The 22,991-nt window shown below is 41.6% G+C and overlaps 1 protein-coding gene across 2 annotated transcripts; it reads right to left on the bottom strand.

Annotated features, from left to right (window-relative positions):
- Positions 1 to 9,192: 9,192 nt before the first annotated feature.
- LOC107384225 (nucleolar protein 9) lies at positions 9,193 to 21,867 on the bottom strand. 2 transcript variants are annotated; one of them, XM_015957353.3, is made up of 12 exons: positions 21,802 to 21,867; positions 20,881 to 21,156; positions 20,129 to 20,365; positions 15,321 to 15,533; positions 14,249 to 14,356; positions 11,767 to 11,908; positions 10,386 to 10,578; positions 10,179 to 10,319; positions 9,970 to 10,089; positions 9,675 to 9,887; positions 9,499 to 9,604; positions 9,193 to 9,420 (listed from the first exon to the last, which is right to left on the bottom strand). In XM_015957353.3, exons 2-12 carry the CDS (start codon positions 21,092 to 21,094, stop codon positions 9,266 to 9,268), a joined length of 1,842 nt encoding a protein of 613 aa, XP_015812839.1. In that variant the 5' UTR covers positions 21,095 to 21,156; positions 21,802 to 21,867; the 3' UTR covers positions 9,193 to 9,265. The 2 variants fall into 2 exon arrangements, with proteins under 2 accessions (XP_015812839.1, XP_015812840.1); XM_015957354.3 differs by lacking the exon at positions 21,802 to 21,867 and adding an exon at positions 21,249 to 21,740.
- Positions 21,868 to 22,991: the final 1,124 nt, after the last annotated feature.

Here is a 22,991-nt window from a genome sequence, read left to right as displayed (position 1 = left end):
TACTAACACTTTTAAAAATGACAATTTAGAAATGGCAATTTTTGAACAGACAATTTGATATTAAAACTTGTTTTAAAGGCAAACCTGTGACTGAATTAAAGCTAAAATGAAAATGCGAGTTTTTGGGTGCGTGAATGAATCTCAGGTTTCTTTCAGCGAGAGAAGCGTTTCTGGGTGGAAAGTTGTTTTGCAGCTAATGGAGTTGTTTCTTAGGAAGAACTGCACCAAACACCATCTGTGTGCTACCTCACCCAGCAAGATGACCCTCTATGTGGATCCGGAAGTCAAGGAGGATGTTGTCAGCCTCAGGGTACTCGGTCCGGTAGAAGACTTGAGTAGAACCGATCCTCTGGTCCAGAGTGTCACGAGTTGGGCAGGAGGAAGTTTAGGACCCAAGATGCAGAGAACCAGATGAACGAGGCAGGAGGTAGATGATGAAAATAAATCCTTTATTTAGGAGTAATCCAAAAGGCAGGGAGCCAAAAACCAAAAATCCATATGACTACACCAGAGATCCAAAAACACTAGAAGCTAGAGAGCCAAACGAGACGAGACTGACAAGAAACAATGAACCGACAAAACTTTGAGACACAGACAAGGTTTTATACACTGGGGAGGATGAGAGGGAGATGGGCTGCAGGTGTGGGGAGAGAGAGACCAGGTGAACTCAATTACTAATCAGGGAGGAAACTAACATGACCTAAGAATAAAACCTAAAGACAAAAAGAGCAGGAAACATAACTAATAATCTAAGGAGGGAGAAAAACCTCAAACACCGATGGGAAAAACACACTAGAGAGACTAATAACATGAACAGCTGTAGCTAAAGGAAAATGGCCTAAGAGAAAAACCTAAAGACCAGAAGGGCAGCAAACATAACTAATATTCTAAGGGGGGAGCTGAAACTCAAGGAAAAAACACTACAGAAAGAAAAACTACAGGGGCATGACTAAAGGGGGCCACAGGAGCACTGGACCTGGGAGAGGGATCCCTGAGGAGGGAAACCTAGAGGGCTGAAGATCTGGGGAAGAATGGAGAACACCAGGAGACACATGAGGAAGACGCAGACAAGGACACATGAGGGTGCTAGGAGACACAAAAGGAGAACCTAGAGAGGGATGGAGAACACCAGGAGACACATGAGGGGAGATGCAGATGCAGACCATGACACAGAGGTGTCGCGGGTACACGGTGTCGAGCGTCTGGCTTAACTCTGAAGTTTTGCGTCAGCTGGTTACAGTTGCATTTATTCAGAACGATTCTATCAAGTACTCTTATCAAATCTTTTATCGATTAATTGAGCACTCTAATAAATGACCCTTTTGTGTTTGTAAACCATAATATCAAATAGCATGTTATAAAACATGAAAGACCTCTTAAAATGAGCACGCAATTGCCAGTTATTCTTCAAGTTTTATTCAAAATTAGTTTTCAAAACTTCAGCACTTCAACTTTACTTCACAGTAAACAAATGCGTGTGCAAAAAATAAGCATACAACCTGAGCCGATTTTCCCCTCGTGTGAGAATCTACTAGCCTGCAAGCCAGACAAAAACTAGGAGGATAACTGTTGATGTAGCACAGCGAGCGGCTGTGGCCCAAACAGCACCAGAACCGCTCACGGCGCATGCGCAAACATGGCTCGCCAGCTACCTATGAACACATGTCCGTTTTAATTTCTACACTTTTTTTTCCACACAATAACAAGGATTGTCGAGAAAGCATGTTTGCCGTGGTTATGTCAAATTATACTGATCACAAAACATTTATTTACTTCGTTTTCCTCCGCCACTCATAAATACCTGTGTCCTCCTGCAGCAGTCCCGAGGGACAACAGACATCAATAACAATACAATAAAAAGTCTGACGTGTTGTGTAAAAACTGCTATTTTTAGCACATTTTTAGGTCCGACGTGTTGCTACCAGACGTACGGTGTGAGCTGAAACTGAGTGCTACAAACGAAAAAGTCACACAGTGTCCACAGAATATATAGCCGACCTCCGAATCCGCTTGCAGAAGTGACATTCACATGTGGATGTTTCCTGGTCAGGTGCTGCAGCATGGAGAATGTGGTGTTGTGGTAGGCTAAATCCATTTTACAGTATTTACACTGGAGTACGTTTTCCGCCTTACGACGTGAAAAATGGTCCCACACCTTTGACATTTTCTCGCACTCCACCGGGGTCCACGTTGTCCGCCATGGCTAAAGAGAAAGTTATGTTACATTCGCTACTCGCGTGTGCATTCAGTGCAGTGTGTTTGTGCATCACTTATTTCGGTCCGGGTGAAACATGACCCCGGGCGATTGCTAAGCCATGAATTCATTAAACATGAATTAAACGAAGCCTCGAGGTGGAGAATTTGACTCGAGGCTTTTTTGTACTCGAATTACTCGAGGTACTCGAGGAATCGTTTCAGACCTAAACTAGACCTACATGCTATCTGCCGTGTACAGTAGTGGTGCCTGGAGAAGGGACCGATCTTTATTTCTGCACCAGTTTGACAGAAATATAAATAAATGCCACTTTTTCATCACTGAATAAGTTATAACTTTAATAACATTAAGTGAACAAACTATTTTGACTTGTTTACATTTAAAAATGGATCCTTCAGCTAATAGTTAGGCTGTCCCCATCTCTGCCAGTCTTCAAGAGCCGCCTAAAAACACACCTCCTCCGCTTGGCGTTTCCTGAACATGTTTGAATTTGGCCCTCTTTTATGTTGATTTTATCTCAGTTTTCATTGGTTCAATTTTTCCCTTGTTTTACACATTTGTCTTCTACTAGAATGTTTCACCTTTTTTGTAATTTGTAATCTGTAATTTGAATTGCTTTTACTTTCTGATATATTCACTTTATTTAACTTTGTACTGTACCATGTTCAGCGCCTTCGGCTTCCTGACAGGGTTGCGGAAGGCGCTTTATAAATAAAGCTTTGATTTGATTTGATTTTGATTTGATTTATTTAGCAAACAGAGAAGTCAAGAGGCTCAACTGCAGGTTATCTTTATGTACGTATTTAACTTCTAAGTAACTTATAGTTTTTGTCACATTGCTCTTTGATTAAACACTACCATAGAAAACTGAAATCTCTGTTTATATTTAAAACCTTTACTCCTGTATGAGCATCAAGACCAAAGAGAAATTTCTTTGATGTCAAACGGTTTGTTATTTGTCTGAAGAGATGTATCATCTTCTTTAAGTTCTGATATCTTTTTTTCATTAAATATATTTCTACGTCATCAAACATCTGGTCTGTGATCCGATCATTATTATGCATAAGAGGTACACCTGATGATGGCTCCTTTTATGTTAAATCGCGTTTAGAGGCACAGGATGACCGAATTTAAAATGCAAACAAAAAATAAATATTTTAAAAAGTAATGAAGTTATTGAATATAATATAATATGTAAAGCTTTCTTTGTTTGTACTTTATTTATTTTCTTCAGGTCTACTTTTTACTTTTACTTCACTAATTTTTAAAGCCACTATCTGTACTTCCTACTTCACTACAATAGAGAGCCTAGGTCTCCTCTCTTCCCGGTCGGCTCACCGGTCCCCGGAGGAACGAAAACATGAATGCAAGTCAACGGGGCTAAAAACGCTATTTTCTAATCCGCTTTTCCTTACATCCTGGATCACACATATGCTGCACTTCATTTTAAATGTAATCCAACGATGGGCATTTCAATCACGCCAGTCACGTACTTTGAAATTTATCAGCTTGTAAAATTTGATGTTAGCATGACTACAAATCCGACATCGGCGCGTTGCTTATATGATGTCACCACAGAATCTCTGCCATTTTCAATTCAAAAATGCTTTATTAATCCCAGAGGGAAATTGATTGCTGTAGTAGCTCAGAATAATAATAATAATAATCAAGTCATCAAAGAGTTATTGTATATTACAATGGCTGTTGGCAGGAAGGATCTCCAGTAGCGGTCAGTGTTGCAGCCAAACTGAAGAAGCCTCTGACTGAAGACACTCTTCCGTTGTCGGACAGTCTTGTGAAGAGAATGCTCAGGGTTGTCCATCATTTTCTTGATTCTCTGGAGAATCCTTCTTTGCATTATCTCCTCCAGCGGTTCCGAAACTGCCGAAACTCTGGCTGAGTCCTTGAAAGGGCTTGGAGTTCCTCCATCTTGTTGGCCAATGATCTCACATTGCCCATTATGATCGATGGAAGAGATGGTTTGAATTTCCTCTTTCTCTGTCTCCGTTTTGCTCCTGCTCTGCATCCACACTTTTTACGTTTTAGCTCATTTGGGATTTGTTGCTTCAGTTGAGGTATTATTTCAGCTTTTCCAATGTTAATCAGCTGCTCCCGATTGTAAACAGATTGTTGCCATGGTTACGTATCATAACAAATGTTCAAAAAGTGAAAAAAGCTAAAAAAATAGCAGTAAAAATCCTCCAAGCTTCACATCACCAGAAACAGAAAAGTAAAGTGTCCAAAAAATACAGTTTTTCTTGAGAAACTAGAAGAAAAAATGGCCAAGAAAAGGCAAAACTTACATATAGTCAACAGAGCTACTCCAACATGCAGCCGCCCGGAGCAGCACAGTTCCCCGTTTTTCTCCGTGTCTGCTTCGATTATGTCAATTTCATAAAGCGCATTTGTAGTCCTGGACTTTTTACACAAAACTTAAAATAACGTTTCCCACCTTTCAAAAATAAGTGTGTTCTTGGTATTAAAATGCATCTTCATGGACATCATATGTGAAATCCATGGCACATAACAAGCAGAATTAGAAAATAGCGTCTTTAGCCCCGTTGACTTGCATTCATTTTTTTGTTTTTCTGGGGACCCGTGGTCCGGAAGTAGATGGGCGTGACTTAGGCTCCCTATGGAGCGCTGTCTGTCACCTATGATAGACTGTCACTATAGTAAAGCTATGGAATCTTGCGTTACCATAGTTACAGCTCGGGTGCATCGTTTAAAATGCTTAAGGCTAGAACCTTTCAGACTTCAATTCCATCTCGAGCGAGTAGGACCTTTTCTCTGCGGCCTCTGTGTTTGCTGACTTCAGTCTTCCAGAGAGCAGCTCTAGCAGGTAATAAAACTACCCACAAACAACCCAGCCCAACATCTGACATGTTTAGACTTTCAGATTTATCTGAAGTGTTTCCTGTGCTTTACCGGGAGACTTTAACATCCCTCAAGGTAAACTGGTTTTATCATTTATATAAAATACACCTGCTGGAAAAAAACAAAATAAAAAAAAAACCCTTAAGCAGGTCAGATTACAGATAAACAGTCAAGATAAAACTCATTTGAATCTGAAATATGAGTTATTAACGTACATTTCTACAACCCCCACCAATGATTATATGCATTTATAGAACAAAGGTAAGTCAGATGCTTTGTCTAGGTAAGTGAAATGATTGCGAGCTGAGGAAACAATCGGTGACTCCCTCTGTTGTAAAATGTGTGTTCTGAATGGTTCAAAATGTGATGCTGAGGAGAGGAGAGGAATGTAGGAGAGGTGTAGCTGGATGGCTTAGAGTTGGTAACCCTAAATTCTTAGAGAGAGTGTCAGACATTTCTGCAAGGGGGAAATGCTTTAAATGTGTGTGTGTGTGTGTGTGTGTGTGTGTTGGGGTTGTATGAACTAGTCGACTTCACTGCTCTGTAGTGACTTTTTATGCCTCTCAGCGACTAGTCGCTGTCACGTGATAATGAGCGACAAGATGCAGTCCTCGGAAAAGACAGCAGCCTGCGGTCAGCAGGTGACAAGCCCCAGCGCATCGGGAGGCAACGCGCTGTGCCAGAGCGTCGGTACTGACACCCGCCGTAAAACGGACATTTAACCAAATTGTGACGTTTACCCTCTTGCAATTTAACCTTCCCCTCACCCCCATCCTAATCTTAACCAGCTTGCGCATGCAAAGCTCTGATTGTTGACGCGCTCCAGACATCTGCGTCCTGAGCACGGCCACAGTAACATTATCAAATCAGGTGTCGCCACCTCAAAAACAAATTTAACACGCAATTGTTCATGTCGGCTCATTTCCTTTGATGTTTTCTGTCTTTTATTTGTGCCTGATGCGTTTCGCTGCTGTGGAGCGGGGCACATCACCTGTTTTGTCCTCCAATAACTTCACCTCACAGATGCGGTCGGCGAGCAGCACGCACTCCGCTGTTTTTGCAGTCGGTAGATCTTTTAGAACTGCAGTTCAAAGGTAACTCATGAGGTGAATATATATGAACCCAGGTAGCAGTTTCTCTTTAGGATTGAGAGGAGATGCAGGAAGATAATAAACAGGCAGGACAGAAAAATAGTCAAATAAAAACAAGTTAGTTTTTGTACCTGGTGGTTGCAACAAACAGACACCATTGAAGGTAATCAGAAGTGAGGAACAGAAAAGGAAATAATTATTTTAATGTTTAGAGCTGCAGGAACTCCGAGAGGCTGCAGGCGCACTGCGCATGGGGAGGGGGAGAGAGCTGAAGCGGAGCAGTATAGATGCAGAAACTACCGCTGTTTAAAGAGATGTTTAACTTTGAAAATGTGGGTGCAATTTTAATTGTCAAAAACACCAGCGAAACCACCCACCCACCCCCCGCGCTGCTTCAGGTGTATGACGTCAACGACTAGTCAAAGTCAACTCGATTTTCATTACTTGACAGTCGACTTTAAAAAAAATTAAGTCAAGCAGCCCCTAGTGTGTGTGTGTGTGTGTGTTTGTAGGGATGTGGGGTCTCACATATGAAAGGGAGGGGCTGTGGGAACTGTGAGGTTAACACAAAACAGTTATCAAACCTAACTAAAGTGGTGAAGATCATCAATATACATCTTGACAAAAGGGAACTACAAACAATAACTTCATGCGTCATTACACAACAGTCATCAATTCCTTTCTTGACATATAGGGTCATTAAAGATCATATCACAAAAGGGCATAAAACAATAGACCTGTCAAAAAGCTTGACGAAAGGTGGTTCCTTATACTCTCTCACACGCACAGAGATAGGATAAACAAACAGCAAGAGGAAGCAGGACTATGCCAGAGCGTTGTCAGAAATCACCCACAGAGGGAGTAACGGATCATTGAAATCGGTTTGGTGAAAGCGACAATGCACCAGCAGAGCCAGAGGCCAGGTGAATATGATGGCAGGTTGCAAATGAAAAGGAGCGAGTTTCTCATGCAAGTCAAATCTTAAATCATGCAGTCTTAAATAAATCGAAACACATTCTAAACGGGAAATCCTTGTTAGTTTTACACCAATCATTAGTATTTCCTCACATGATGTATTGTCTGGAAGTCTGGGGAAACACTTACAAATCTCATATAGCACCCATAGTTTTATTACAGAAGAGGGCAATAAGAGTAATTACAAACTCTGATTACCGTGCGCCAACACTCCCCCTGTTCATAAAACTAAAAATACTCAAATGTACAGATCTGGTCAAACTCCAAACAGCACAAGTAATCTTTAAAGTACAAAATAAAATATTTACGGACTGTATTCAGAAGCTATTCCAGGTCAAAGAAATTCTGTATGATCTAAGGGGGGAAGGACAATTTGTGAGAGAGAAAGTAAGAACAAATGTTAGGAGTCAGAGTTGTACTGCAGTAGGAGTCAAATTATGGAATAACTTGGACACTGGAATCAGGGCATGTAACACTGTTAAATCATTCAAAAAAATGTACGTCAATAAGATGATGTCATACTGCCATAATGACTGTATGTGGTCTAGTGTGTCTGATAGATGTCAATGAAAATGTAATGTTCTTGCACAAGTTATAGTATTGGAATTTCTGTTTTGATCTATCATACATCAATTTATTAATATTACTGGTAGTTTTGTATAGTTCTGTCTTTAGTTCTGTGTATTTTTCCTCTTGCTGAATTATGTTTGTTGTTGTTCTCTATATTTCGATGATGATTAGCATTTTTATTACTTATATCTTAATATTTATTACTATATTACTTATATCTTTCTTTGTCATTTTTTCTTGATAAGTAATGTGATTGAGTAAATAGGGTAGGCATAAAAAGTTAGGTTTCAGCCTACACCTTTGTGGTTACTATAATTGAGATTCTGTTTTATTGTATTCTTTCTTTTTCCTTTTAAATGACCAAAATAAAATGAATTGAAATCTCCAGTAATCTGGATTAATAGCAGGTCAGAAAAGCCCCGTGTTCTGCAGAATATGACATACCCACAGCAGATTAGACGTGCATTGTGCAAAGTGAATCCCATCAAGTGTAAGGCTGCAAAAGTCAAATAAAAGAATGAATTTTCTTTTGGAAATGTCATTAATTATCTAATTTTAGTTTTTCTAACAGACTGATTTTGTTTCCATAAAAAAACAAGAAAATCTCTAAGTGATTTAGAACTTTACAGTGAAAATCAACAGCTCTAATGGTTTTGTAGGTTATTCTGGGATTATCCACATGGAGATAAAGTTCACTAAGCTCCAATTTAAACTTCAAAATCACTTTAGATTCTCTAAACATTTTTTAAAACCTACAGGCACCAAGGATTATTGTCAGCAATTCTGCATCAAACCCAACTTTGACTTAATACCATTCCAACGCCGTCGTCATCGTCTTCCTCCGCTTATCCGGGTCCGGGTCGCAAAAAGCAGAGACGAGATTGTCCTGCCACCAAACTCGACACACTCCACACCACGGCTGCGCCTAGAAATTCTGTCCATAAAGGTGATGAACAGAACCGGTGACAAAGGGCAGCCCTGGCGGAGTCCAACCCTCACCGGGATCAGGTCCGACTTACTACCGGCTATGCGGACCAAACCCACGCTCCTCTGGTAAAGGGACTGAATGGCCCTTAACAGAAAGCCACCCACCCCATACTCCTGGAGCGTCCCCCACAGGGTGCCCCTGGGGACACTGTCATAAGCCTTCTCCAAATCCACAAAACACATGTGGATTGGTTGGGCAAACTCCCATGCCCCCTCCATCACCCTTGCAAGGGTACAGAGCTGGTCCACAGTTCCACGACCAGGATGAGAACCGCATTGCTCCTCCTCAATCTGAGATTCAACTATCGATCGGACCCTCCTCTCCAGTACCTTGGAGTAGACCTTTCCAGGGAGGCTAATCTAATCAGAACCTTGAGATGGACAGCTCACATGTTGCTCTGGTGCCCCCTACTGGCCACTGTGCTCTCTACGTCTATTGTTTATCTTTGAACCACAGAATAATATAGTCAAATAAAATCAGCGATGATTGAAACTTTATATATTTTCATTTACTTGCACAAAGAACAGAGGATAAACAAATAAAAACTTCTCATTCTAGAATGTCACTGAACATCTTCCGCTTCCTGGACTCGCCCGTCTGGATTTCCTGCCAATGGGCTCTTCTCTGCACAAAGTGAGAGAGGGCAAACTTTGCCCACACGTGACGAGCGAACTGGTCCGCCCGCAGCTGGGTCTCACATGGAGCTGGAGGAAGGAAATGGAAGTGAGCAGCGTGATCCTCTGTGACTTTTCTGCACAGGTGATTGAAGCTGTTCTAGTTACCGAGTTCTTGAGCGATGCTTTTTCTCTGACTGACTGTGCAGCTGTTCCACACGGCTTCCAGCACCCGACTGCCGAGCCTCGAGGAGGCCATTTGGACATACTGGCCCTAGGAGGGATTTATAAGCTAAAGCTTTGTATTCAAAGAAATGTGGTGGAATGAAAATAGCTAGTTTTACCTCTAGTCTTTTAAGGATTTTGCCCTTGCCTTTGTCACTGGATGTGGTGATGAGGGCCTGGAGGACGTGGCTGCCAGCAGGATCAGAGGCCAGAGTGAGGAGGTCAGCAGGGCTCATGGTGCGGAGGCTGCTGAGGAGGAGGGAGCGCTCCTTGAACTTAGCCAGTGCCTGCACCAGTCGGGAGCCGTGGTAACAGATGGAGGTCAGGGGAACCTGGCAGCAACAAGCAAAAGACAAGAAGTTCCTTTCTGCACTGATCACACGGTTCTGCGTAAGGTCCGCCACTTGTTCACACCTCTTTCTGTGTGCTGCCCTCTGCTGCTTCAGACTGGTAATACACCTCGTAGGTGAGCAGGGACATGAAGAGTGGGAGGCAGCTGACGTGTCGAGACCCGGGCTCAGCGCAGTGGAAAGCCTGAGAGGACAGCTCAGGGTCAACAAATCCATCCCATAATCACATTCAGTCACAAAAGGAAGGTGAAAATATAAAAACAAGAGGCTTACTTGGAGAAGGCACTGCATCATCTCATCCTGTCTCTCTCCACTTTCTGCACAGCTCTCTGCCAGCTGGACGATCACACCCATGTGACCGGAGGCCAAGATGGCTTCCACCCCCTGAACCAGCTCGTCAAACAACCTGATGAACTACAGACAGACAATAAGGCATGGAGGAAACCCCGGGCAGCTTCACCATCCCTCTGCCCTACCTACATGTTTATGCTTGGCTGAGGCTGCCGTCAGCCGCTGTATGGGGAAGTTAGCGATGGCATGGAGGGCGAGATCAACCAGGTTACCCTTCAGGTGGTGCTTGTAGAGGTCACGCAGGAGAGACTTGTGGGAGAACTGAATCATCGTCTCTATGAGGTGGCTGGAGGCTTGGTCCTTCAGAAAGACCAGGAGGGGACTAAAGGAGGGACAGACAAAAAATATTAGATACGATGGCTTAGTCCTCTCAGCCGCTGTGATACAACATCAGCCCTTTCAGGATTTAGACATCAGCATAAGGCCACAGCTTCAGCAGCAAGTAGATCAACCACCATAACTTACTCCACCTGGGAGACTGGTGTCGGTACAGGATCTGCTCGGGTGCAAGATCTGCTCAGGGTCCTTCGACTGCCGATGACGTCAGAGTACGGCAAACCCACTCGGACAAAATACAGTACACATCTATACTGTTGGAAAGACTTTCACAGTTTCGTTATTAAAATAATGTTTCTTAAGATGTAAGTTTGTGTTTATAATGGTATTTGTAAAATAAAACATATTGTATTCATAATGTTGAACTCCTCTTTGAGCACATCCCTTGAAGAATCATAGGCATTAGCAACACCTGTGAAATTGTATTTGCAGGAAAGAAGTGTGTCCCGTTTATTGAAGTATTTTGTGTTTAGTTTTTGACGTCTTGTCCATGCGTAGTTCAGTTACGCTCATAGCTGCTAGCCAAAACTCTGGAGTTAAAAGTTTTCTGGCTTTACTAAAATACCTGTCTGTACTTATTTGATTGATGGTAGTTTTACTTTCTATTAGACTCCAAATGTAATCATTTGGCACGTTTCTAATTCATAATTTGTAAGAATGTAATCGGTGATATTAGCATTAGCATTCCTATGGGTTTTTCCACGTATATTAGCATTGCGCTAACCACTCGCTGCCAAATTGCAGCCTTTGCGATTAGAAAATCTCCTTTTGTCACATCGCAATTTAATTGCACATGCAGTTAATTGTTCAGCCCTAATATACATGCAGCTCTATGCTAAAAGTGTATTTTCAAAGAGGTAATGATGGATTTCTTTGTAAAAGTTGTCCATCTTTCCAGCAGAAAGATTTGCCTGGACCAACGTAACGTGATTATGTAAGGTTCATGTTCAGCCAATCAACTACTTTGACGTCATCGGCAGTCGATGGACCCCGAGCCGATTTTGCACCCGAGCAGATCTTGTACCGACACCGGCAGAGTGGCTGTGGCATGCAAAATGGCCAGCCCAGTGAAGTGGAGACATGTGCATGCTAAGAAAATCACCCAGATAGTGGAGACGGCCCTCGTGTGAAGTTTCCATCACTTTGGAAGGAGAACAGAGTAAAAGACACCCACCTGACCCCAGGAGCAGCACTGTGACCCGTCAGGTACTCGGTGATGCGCTTGAGCAGCTGTTTGCAGAGTTTGGGACGTTTTCTGTGACAGACGGTCAGCATGGTCTGGAAAACGGCACTGGCAACAGCATCTCTGACACTCACTGGAAGAAACAATACAGCATTTTAGACTTCCACCATTTCAAGGAGTTTTGTAGTGAGACCAAAACTTTCCAAAACAAAACCTAAATATTTTGAAGAATAGCCAACAGAAAGAAGGAAAGTCTTTCTGAGTGACATAAAAAAAACTTTCTAAAGTTTATAAATTTATATTTGTAGCGATCATCTTCATTAGATCGGACATTTCTTCTGTGGGAGTAGAATACTGCCACCTGCTGTACACCAGAAATTCTAGATATCCTAGAAAATTGAGTTGTGTGTGATGAGCATACTTCCTGTAAACTCTTCTTCTGCTGCCGTTCCTGCAGCTGAATTAGTTTCCCCATGAAGTTAAACTGGAGTCGAGTATGAGCATCATTCATTAATCAAAGTGGAAACGATGCAGCTCCAAAGAGCACATCTGTATTTTCACTGGGGCGCATTTCAAATTAAAAGCACAACTTATTTCCACAAAATCTTTCTTTTTATACAACTCTTTTGAGTAATCTCCCAATTTGGTCTTCATTATGATAGAAACATGGAAAGCCTGTCATTGAATGACAAATGCTAACACAATCTGACATATTAAGCTAGTTTCTGAAAACAAGCAACACTGGAGTTACACTGTGCATTTAATCTTTCATTTCAACTGAATAATCATTTTCATAATGTCTGCCAATCTAAAGATTTAGTGCTGCACCTATTTCTCTGTGAGATTAAAGGGCTGCAGAGGTTTCAATCTCCTTGTGTGTTAGAAACAGAATCAGATCAAACAGATATTTTTTTCCCAGAGAATTCAGCTAAAAGCTACTTTTTGCAGTGTTTGCATTTACCCTGAGGTTACTTACTGACTCTGTAAATTTGTACTGCTATGAAAACTGTAGCACTCAATTTAATATATTAACGCTGAACATCTTCCTATCCCAACGGCGATCTATTCAAACAAACGCCCTCGGGCTCGTTCCCTTAAGCTTTGCTGGAGGTGTCGCCATCAAAATCAGCTTCATTTGTTTTTAAATCCCGTAGATAAAAAAAGTTAAAGGGACTATAAGGAAGTTTGACAGCCAAAACATGTATAGAAATAATAAATTGTCACGTTGCGAAGTTTGTAGGACCCAAAATGCAGGAACCCAGGATCACACGAGGAAGGTGATGATATAAAGAAAAAATCCTTTATTTTGGAGGATAAAACAAAAGAGCCAAAGTCCAAAGATGCCCAAATACCAAAAGCTAGAGATCAAAACACTGAGAGACGAGAAGCACAAGTAATACTACAGATCATGAGCGAAGTCTGACAGAATTACCACAATGGACCGACAAGACACTGAGGCCTAGTCCACACGTAGCCGGGGTTTTTTGAAAACGAATATCCGCCCCTCCAAAAACTTGCATCCACACCACCGCGTTTTAAAAACAGACTCTGTCCACACGTACCCGGATAAATACGTTGTTAAGGACATGCCAGACCTGTAGGCGGCAGTACTTCCCCCGTTCTTAACCTCATCCTTCATCTGTGGTCTTCCGCAAGGAGCAGTAATTCTGCTTGCAAAAACAAACAAGCAAAAAGCGCTTGGACAATTGATAAAGCGAGCGCAGCTCTGAGGGCATCTATGCTGTCGGCTAGTGTAAACACAGGTCGCACACGTGATGTCAGCATTTTTTGTCGCGGAAAGTGACGTTGCGGACCTTAAAACTCCGGTTTTGTCTGTCCACACGCAGACACCCAAAACGGAGAAAACGCAGATCTTCACTTTGGCCGGAGTTTTTAAAAAGATCCGTTTTCGTGTGAAAAAACTCCGTTTTCGTGTGGATGACAGGCCAAAACGTAGAGAAATATCTACGCTTTGGCAGATCCCCGGCTACGTGTGGACAGGGCCTGAGACACTGACAAGGCTTAAATACACTGGGGCATAATGGGAGGATGATGAGCTGCAGGTGTGAGGGGAGAGAACCAGGTGAACGTGATAACTACTCAGGGAGGAGGAGCAGGAGAGGACACCAGACCTAACTGGAAAAGAACACACACACACACACACACACACACACACACACACACACGACTCTCTCAGCTGTTATTTTCGTTAAGGAGTGTGCACGTACAGCATGCGCGCCTCGTGCACGAGCCTACTATTGAAGCTGCCGTTACGCTTTTGGCCTGAGGGGGCAATCGCGAGCATAAAAATTCAAAAGTCCGAAAAGTCCCTTTAAGAAGAAATAACAGGACCAAGTACAAAGTTTATAAATCGTTTTTTTTGTTTTTCTTTCAATCTTTCATCTTCCATAACATCACAATTTAGTCTAAAATTTTAAGAACTGGTTTAAACTCAAGGAAAAGGATGACTCACGTTGGATGTTTTCCATCAAGGCCTCTGTGAGGCTCTTCAGCTCGTACCAGAATGAGGTGGGGATCTCAAAATCAGTCAGCTGAGGGGCAGTTCTGCGTTCTTTCCCACCTGGTTAAAACCAAGAATATCAAAATAAAAGTTGGTCACGAATACAAAACTTCAAACTAAAACGCCTGTGGCTACAGAGACCCCGACAGCTTCAAAGAACCACAAACGAAAGGATCAAAAGCTTTAGTTTCACAGGTTTAATGTAAAAAATAAGATGAAATCACATTTTTGGGGGGGAGAAATCAGGAGGCTCAGTCATTCTGGTTCTGTAACCGTCAGCTTGTTTTAGTGTTACCCACGTGGAGGCGAGGGCAGGAGCTGAAAACATCCAATTCCTGCTAACAATCAAACCGTGCTCGAGTTTTCTAAGACAATTCTCAGAATCTCAGTCAGATTTATTGACTCTATGCGACATCCACATCTCAGAGAAATGTTATCTTAAAGGCACACTTTGCAGTTTTGCTTGCTTGTAGCACCCCCTAGTGTTCTTTAGTAATCCTCTGTGGTTAAACCGAAAATTAAACTTATCGCCTTGCTGTGTGTTAATCTTTTTAACACCTTAATCTAACAGCTGAAATGTCTCCTCAGCCTTCATTAGTGTCTACAGGAGTGACTCATCACTAAATTAAGCAAACCAGCTGTGTTCATCATCTAAAACATGCAGGATGGTGCTGGAAGCAGACTGCAGCTCCACCATGTCAGCTCCACTCCACTCCACAGCCCCTGGCTTCCACCAGCAGGGACCAGACCAGCAATTCTGAAGTTGCAAGTGGAATATTCTGGCCACAGGGGGCGGTGGGCATCTGAGTGACATTTCATTAACCCTAAGAGTCCTTTTAGCACATGCTGGCTCAAGAAAACGATTATAAAATATAAAAAGTTGCATAGTATGGCTTTAAAAGAAACAAACATAAAAACATACAATTATACAAGATTATTGAGAAAAGCAACAATTATAAGTGTTAAAACCTGTTCTGCAATAGGACTAGCTTGTGTGAACGTGTGAGGGTGAGGTGGTGTCTACCTGGACGAGCCTCGGTGCGAGGGGGTCCAAGGCACCCCCCCAGCACGTGCATAAGAGTGCGGACCACGTGGGAGCCGTGAACGTGTCTGATGAACTCAGAGCTGTTGTCTCTGATCACCTGACTCAAACACAACACCTGTGTTTCCAACAACCCAACTTCTGCCTCTTCTTCTTCTTCTTCTGTGGTGGCAGATGGGTCCTCCTGTGATGCTTCTACAGCAAAGATTCACAAAACCCACCAGAGCTTGTTTAGGACAGTTTTAAATTGACACTTCAGCCTTTTCTAAGAATGTTTTTTTGAAAAAGTAAAGAATAATTAATATAATTTGATTTGAATGGCCTATGTTTGCAGAAATAGACTTTAAATCAGAACTGATGTGCGGATTTGTTGCAGATATGTCCATTTCATTAGTTTTTTCCAAATATGTGTGACAAAATGAACTCATTTAAATCACTAAAATAGTCTTTAAAAACTAAAAAACTAAACAAAGAGATTCAAAACATATTGGGATTTTTCGAATATCAATATAAATGTCTTACATTAATATTATTGAACATTTTAATATAATTAAAAATTTTAATGGACCATAATGCACCAGTTTCATTTGAATATTAATTGTGACTGTTCCTAATGAATAAATAACTGCAAAAAATACATGTAAATATTAATTTTCTTGTAGATGTGGAAGGTAAAGGGTTAATCAGCTACACTCTTCAAAAAAGAACATTACTTTATAATGTGAACCTTTAAACCAGTGTTAATTCTGTCTTCTGTGAAGTGACGCCACCAACACCGGCGATCTCTGATGACAGCCAGAGATACTAGCTGAAGCATGTCAGGAAAAACAAAACAAAAACAAAACAAAACAAAAAAAACATGTTTTTTACTAAACCCTATCAAAAAAGGAACAAGATAATGGATAATGAAGATAAACACAGAATGAATATCCAAAAGAGTTAGGGTCCTAATTACCTGTTTGGTTTGATTTTTAGTCCCTTCTTTTTAACTAGACTGTCTATGTGATTATTTAGCTTGTTTTAATTGTGCAGAGCTTTGGTCAGCTGTAACTGCTGTGTTGAAAGCGCTTAATAAATATGGTATTATATGGTTATAACGGCAGGGACATTGGAACACAGATGTTTACACAGAAATATACTTTAATAACTGCAAAATGGTTCATACGTTTTATAAATCATTATGAAAATTTGGAAATTGGGGCCATTGTAAGACTTTGGTCTGGGATGCATGCATACTAGCTGTTAGCTTGTCAGTCCTCTTGGATGTAAATTCTGTTTCTCCAAGCTGAGGCCATTCACGAAGGCTGCTAGAAGTAAGTACAGTATGAAGGTTCTGTGTTCTGAGCCAGAGCTAGTAAACAACCGTCTAAGCCCCTCCCCCACAGCTCATTAGGAACCATATTAGAGTTGCACAATATATCGGAAATACAGGTCCTTCTCAAAAAATTAGCATATTGTGATAAAGTTCATTATTGTCTGTAATGTACTGATAAACATTAGACTTTCATATATATTAGATTCATTACACACAACTGAAGTAGTTCAAGCCTTTTGTTGTTTCTAATATTGATGATTTTGGCATACAGCTCATGAAAACCCAAAATTCCTATCTAAAAAAATAAGCATATCATGAAAAGGTTCTCTAAACGAGCTATTAACCTAATCATCTGAATCAGCTAATTAACTCTAAACACCTGCAAAAGATTCCTGAGGCTTTTAAAAACTCCCAGCCTGGTTCATTACTCAAAACTGCAATCATGGGTAAGACTGCCGACCTGACTGCTGTCCAGAAGGCCATCATTGACACCCTCAAGCCAGGGGGTAAGACACTGAAAGAAATTTCTGAATGAATAGGCTGTTCCCAGAGTGCTGTATCAAGGCACCTCAGTGGGAAGTCTGTAGGAAGGAAAAAGTGTGGCAGAATACGCTGCACAGCGAGAAGAGGTGACCGGGCCCTGAGGAAGATTGTGGAGAAGGACCGATTCCAGACCTTGGGGGACCTGCGGAAGCAGTGGACTGAGACTGGAGTAGAAACATCCAGAGCCACCGTGTAGAGGCGTGTGCAGGAAATGGGCTACAGGTGCCGCATTCCCCCAGGTCAAGCCACTTTTGAACCAGAAACAGCGGCAGAAGCGCCTGACCTGGGCTACAGAGGAGCAGCCCTGGACTGTTGCTCAGTGGTCCAAAGTACTTTTTTCGGATGAAATCAATTTTTGCATGTCATTCGTAAATCAAGGTGCCAGAGTCTGGAGGGAGACTGGGCAGAGGGAAATGCCAAAATGCCTGAAGTTCAGTCTCAAGTACCCACAGTCAGTGATGGTCTGGGGTGCCATGTCAGCAGCTGGTGTTGGTCCACTGTGTTTTATCAAGGGCAGAGTCAATGCAGCTAGCTATCAGGAGATTTTGGAGCACTTCATGCTTCCATCTGCTGAAAAGCTTTATGGAGATGAAGATTTCATTTTTCAGCACGACCTGGCACCTGCTCACAGTGCCACAACTACTGGTAAATGCTTTACTGACCATGGTAGTACTGAGCTCAACTGGCCTGCCAACTCTCCTGACCTGAATCCCGTAGAGAATCTCTGGGATATTGTGAAGAGAAAGTTGAGAGAAGCAAGACCCAACACTCTGGATGAGCTTAAGGCCGCTATCGAAGCATCCTGGGCCTCCATAACACCTCAGCAGTGCCACAGGCTGATTGCCTCCATGCCACGCAGCATTGAAGCAGTCATTTCTGCAAAAGGACTCCCGACCAAGTATTGAGTGCATAACTGAACATAATTATTTGAAGGTTGACTTTTGTTGTATTAAAAACACTTTTCTTTTATTGGTCGAATGAAATGTGCTAATTTTTTGAGATAGGAATTTTAGGTTTTCATGAGCTGTATGCCAAAATCATCAACATTAGAAACAATAAAAGGCTTGAACTACTTCAGTTGTGTGTAATGAATCTAACATATATGAAAGTCTAATGTTGATCAGTACATTACAGACAATAATGTACTTAATCACAATATGCTAATTTTTAGTGAAGGACCTGTATATCGTTATCGCGATATCAGCATGCGCAATATGCATATCGCAAAGAACAGATAAATATCGCAATGAATGGTCAGCTCAAATGTTTGCTACACATAATGCATTCTGTCAATCAAACGGAAACATGTTTCTTTTTTAACAAATCAAATAGAGCTCTTCACCCACTTGGCCAATTGGGTGGGTTCTCATAGGTTAGATGCCCGCCCCCGAGGCGGATGGCACTCAATTTTGATGGTTAGCAAATAGGGTCGGGCGATTTGTATAATTTTTCCCACCGCCAATCGTCAGTCCAAAAAAAGACGATGGACGATTTATTCGTGCACGTGACGTCATGACGCACAGACTGATTTGCGAACACAGAAGAAGCCCAAAACATTGATTTTTTTTAGACAAGCGCAGCACATATGTTTGCTGGAAGAGAACTTAATATTTTTCTTTTTGTTTAATTTAGTATTTGTAGTTTGGTAGAGTGACGTATAAACGGCCCGTATTAAACACGGTTAAAATGTTAAAAAGAAGCCTCGTCTTTGCTTCCCTGTGGTGCCCACTGTTGTGGTATTTTATTTAAGCAAAATGTTTCTTTCTGAACAAAAACTTTTGGGGTTCTTTCTTTTATAAGAGGGGGGATGGAATGAATCGCTGTCTCATTTGGACGCACCCTGAGGAGGCAGCTCGCTGCCAGAGGTCACATGATCCATTCATCCCCATCACTTTCATTTTTTAAATAATGGATAATCATTCGTTAAATTTCCATTCATTTTAATTAGTATTTAGTCCAACCAAGCGGATCAGAATGCCCCAGTAACATGAACAATGCAATTATACGATTTCACTTAAATTAGGAACATTCCACCTGCGCCGCGTAAACCTGAAGTGGCCACCTGCAGCTTGTGTGTAATCAAATGTCTCTAGGGAGCTTGCTGAAGAGGTTATGAGATTATAGACTTTTGCCTCAGACAGACTCATGGCTGTTTAAATAATGTTCTGGATGGATCCGTGCTCTGCTGACACGCTCAAAGCAGGTGCTGAATAACGACGAGAGCTACTTCAGCCAAAGTTTTAAATAAAGAAACATTTCTCCAAATGAAATAACCAGAAGTCTTCCAGACTGAAAGATAGAAGGGTTTCCACTTTTCACTCAACGCCGCGCTGTAGTGCACGATGTCGAGTGCGTCACAGACGCTCTCCAAGCCCCTCCTCGGCACGCCGCTTGCACGTGCACTGTCAGCAGCCAGAGGCGGAGGAGGTGAGAAAAGGCTCAGATGCGCTGATGGAGATCTTCTCGATTGTTACCTCCGTGATGTTCTCTGTGCGTAACGTGTAAAATATTCGTCAACAACAAACAAAGAAATAAACAAATCGCCTCCTGTAAGAAATAACCATAACGGCTCAGCCCATCGCCGATGGTCGATTCATTCGCCCCATCGCCCAATCTTATTAGCAAACGCCTGAGTTAGCTTTCTTCTGCTGATTCAGCTTTTCCCGGGATCCACTGATTGCCTTTTCTTGTTCATTTTCTTTTTCCCTTTCCTCACATCTTTTGCTTTTCTCATTTTTATGATTTTTTTGTCATTTTTTTATTTATTTGTTTTTGATTATTTTTGTTCCTGAGTTAAGTTTTTATTTATCGCAAGTAATATCGTCATCGCACTATTAATCAGTGTTATCGCAGGTTTTCCTAATATCGTGCAGCCCTAAACCATATGAACTCTTTAACGTTTTATTTGTTTGAATAGAAGCAAAGTTCTTACCACTCCACCTGGACATCTGTCTGAGTGCGCTCTCCACCACGTGGCCCCCACACCGGTCACATGATACGACCTTAAACCCTGATCCCGATTCTCCACCCAGCTCGGCCAGTACACCCCCCACCTGTTCAAAGGTGGCCAGAGGGAGCAGGCGCTGCAGAGTGATGCTTCCTGTTCTGTCCATCGCCACCAGGGAGGCTTTCCCCTTCACCTCTGAGAGGACGTTCTCCACAAACATCTCTGAAGAACAACGAGACGAGAGAAAGTCAACGAACGTGGATAGAGTCCAACCTGCTGCATGCTTCACATAAAGCTGGGACCAATTTAACATACTGGGTAAGACGAGTATGAGTTAAGACAGCTAACTGGAATAATGTGGGGAATAACTAGTTTACTGTAATCAATAAAACTAATTATTTAAATTATTTTGTCACATTTAATTATTGAAAGTTTCCTCTTATTTTGCCTTGCTTTATAAAGATGCACTTCCTTCCTGTTGCATGGCTAAACGAGTGTCTGGTGGAGCTCTGGTGTCTGGCAGAAGGACAACGGGGGATAAAATCATCAAGTGAAAAGAGAAAATTATTTTATGGTGCATTTTTAGCTGTACTTCTCAAAAATAGCATCCTGAACATACCTGCTCAAAACTGAAGCCATACACATAAAAGTTCTAAGGAGGAAGCTTGGCACTGGCTCTTCTACACTCATCAAACTTTCATTCTTGTGTTTCACCTCAGAAATCTAAATCTTCTCACCTCTCTCCTCATTATCCTGGAATTCTTCACTGAGTCTTTCTCCAACCCGGCGGAAATATCCAACACTCAGAGCATCCAATCGGATCTTCTCACCCTCTCCTTGACCTTTATGTTTTTCTTCACCTCTCTTCCTCTTTTTTTCTTCTCCACTTCCATCTGCACTAGGGTGTTTCCTCTTTTTTCCTCCTCCATTTCGCCGCTCATTCACCAGCATATTGTGGACCTCAAAGCACAGAGAAGGTTGCACTTTTTACAGGTAATTCCCAGTTTTAAAATCTGTGAAAAGCAAAGAAGAACATACATCACATCATTAGATTTTGACTGGCACAACACAGCTTATTTCACACTGGTTAAGACTGAAAACACACCTGTTATATTGGCATTACAATAGAAAAAAACACTCATCTCAGTATCATCCCGAATCACTATAAAATAAAAGCTTTAAGGACTTAGCTTGAGTATCTTAGTAAGTGTAACTTGACCCAGTCACGCATCCTAACTGAAATGATAGCATGAAAATCAGCGAATATAGCGTTTTTGTTATTTGTTCGTTTTTGTTTGCCTCGTGATTTTTATCTTGAGAGGCGCTATAGAAATGATACTTTCTTCTTCTTCTTATCTGCTAGATGAGACTAATGCAAGCCGAATTCACCGCCAAGACCCACTGCTTCGCTTTAACTCTATGCCATGGTCCGCTAGGTTAGTATAGTTGTCAATTACACCAGTGGAACATAAAAGTAACATTCCACACACTGAAATCGCCTATGAAGACATCACTCATAGTTTATAAGTTGCTGCAGTCTAATACCATTACCAGCTACCTTATTTGTGAGATAAAACAAACATTTTTATTAGATGAGCATAAAATAACCTCAGACAAGTTACACTTTGTTTTAAAAAGAGAATAACACATGATCTCACGTGTGAGAGATGTAGACCATACAGAAGCGATGTGTTGGTGTCGCACAATGATGACGTAAACACAGCGCGCGGTGGCTCGGCTCGATTTTGCAATTCGTAATAATAATAATAATAATAATAATAATAATAATAATAATAATAATAACAATAAGAAGAAGAAGAAGAAGAAGAAGAAGAAAAATCTTGTTTCTCACCAGCAGAGGGGGCTATTGTTTCACTCTCAACAAAACCTCAGAGGTTACAGCTTCGCGGAGTTAGTTGGTTAGTTAGTTAGTTAGTTAGTTAGTTAGTTAGTTAGTTAGTTAGTTAGTTAGTTGGAATTAGTTCAACATCTGGCCTGCTGTCCATTTTTTGGACGCAAATTTCCACCACAGATTAAAGAAACACAGTTAAATGTTCATAAATTATGAGCAAAACATAAAGAAATTGATAAAATGGGGAAAAACATTTTTCATATACTTTTTTCATTTATTTTCAATGCAGAACATTTATATGATTTCAATAGCCTTTTTGCCAAATCGTGTTTATTTGTATCTTTATTTTATTTACTTGAGTAATTCATGAATTCATTGTAAAATCCAAATGAATTCACGCATTTCCTGTTTAAAACAAAATATGGACATTTTTTAAATCAACAGCAGTTAGTAAACACGGAAAGATGGTGAGTTGCTGCCCTCCAGTGTCTGAAAGCAGGTCATGCACGTTTTCGTTTTCTTTTTTTAGCCGTTTAGAAGAGAATATTTTAGCCTCCTTATCTTATTGAAGCTTTAAAAAAATCATTATCTTTCTTTTTATCCTGTTGGGAATATTAATGCTGAGGAGGAGAAGAAGGAGAGTAGAATAAGAATAAGGAACTGGATTTATAAAATTAAATGGTAAATGGCCTGCATTTGATACAGCGCCTTCTAGAGTCATGGAACCCCTCAAGGCGCTTTAAAACACAATCAGTCATTCAGCCATTCACTTACACATTCACACACTGGTGGGGATGGGCTACGATGTAGCCACGGCTGCCCTGGGGTGCACTGACGGAGGCGAGGCTGCCGAGCACTGGCGCCACCGGTCCCGCCGACCACCACCAGCAGGCAACGTGGGTTATGTGTCGTGCCCAAGGACACAACGACAGCAACAGACTGAGCGGGGCTCGAACCTGCAATCTTCCGATTAAGGGGCGAGCACTTAACTCCTGT

This window comes from Nothobranchius furzeri, chromosome 11, assembly GCF_043380555.1.
Source record: "Nothobranchius furzeri strain GRZ-AD chromosome 11, NfurGRZ-RIMD1, whole genome shotgun sequence".
In the NCBI taxonomy this organism is placed as follows: Eukaryota; Metazoa; Chordata; class Actinopteri; order Cyprinodontiformes; family Nothobranchiidae; genus Nothobranchius; species Nothobranchius furzeri.
The sequence above is the reverse complement of the archived record's forward strand: the minus strand, read 5'-3'. Positions and strand labels throughout refer to the sequence as shown.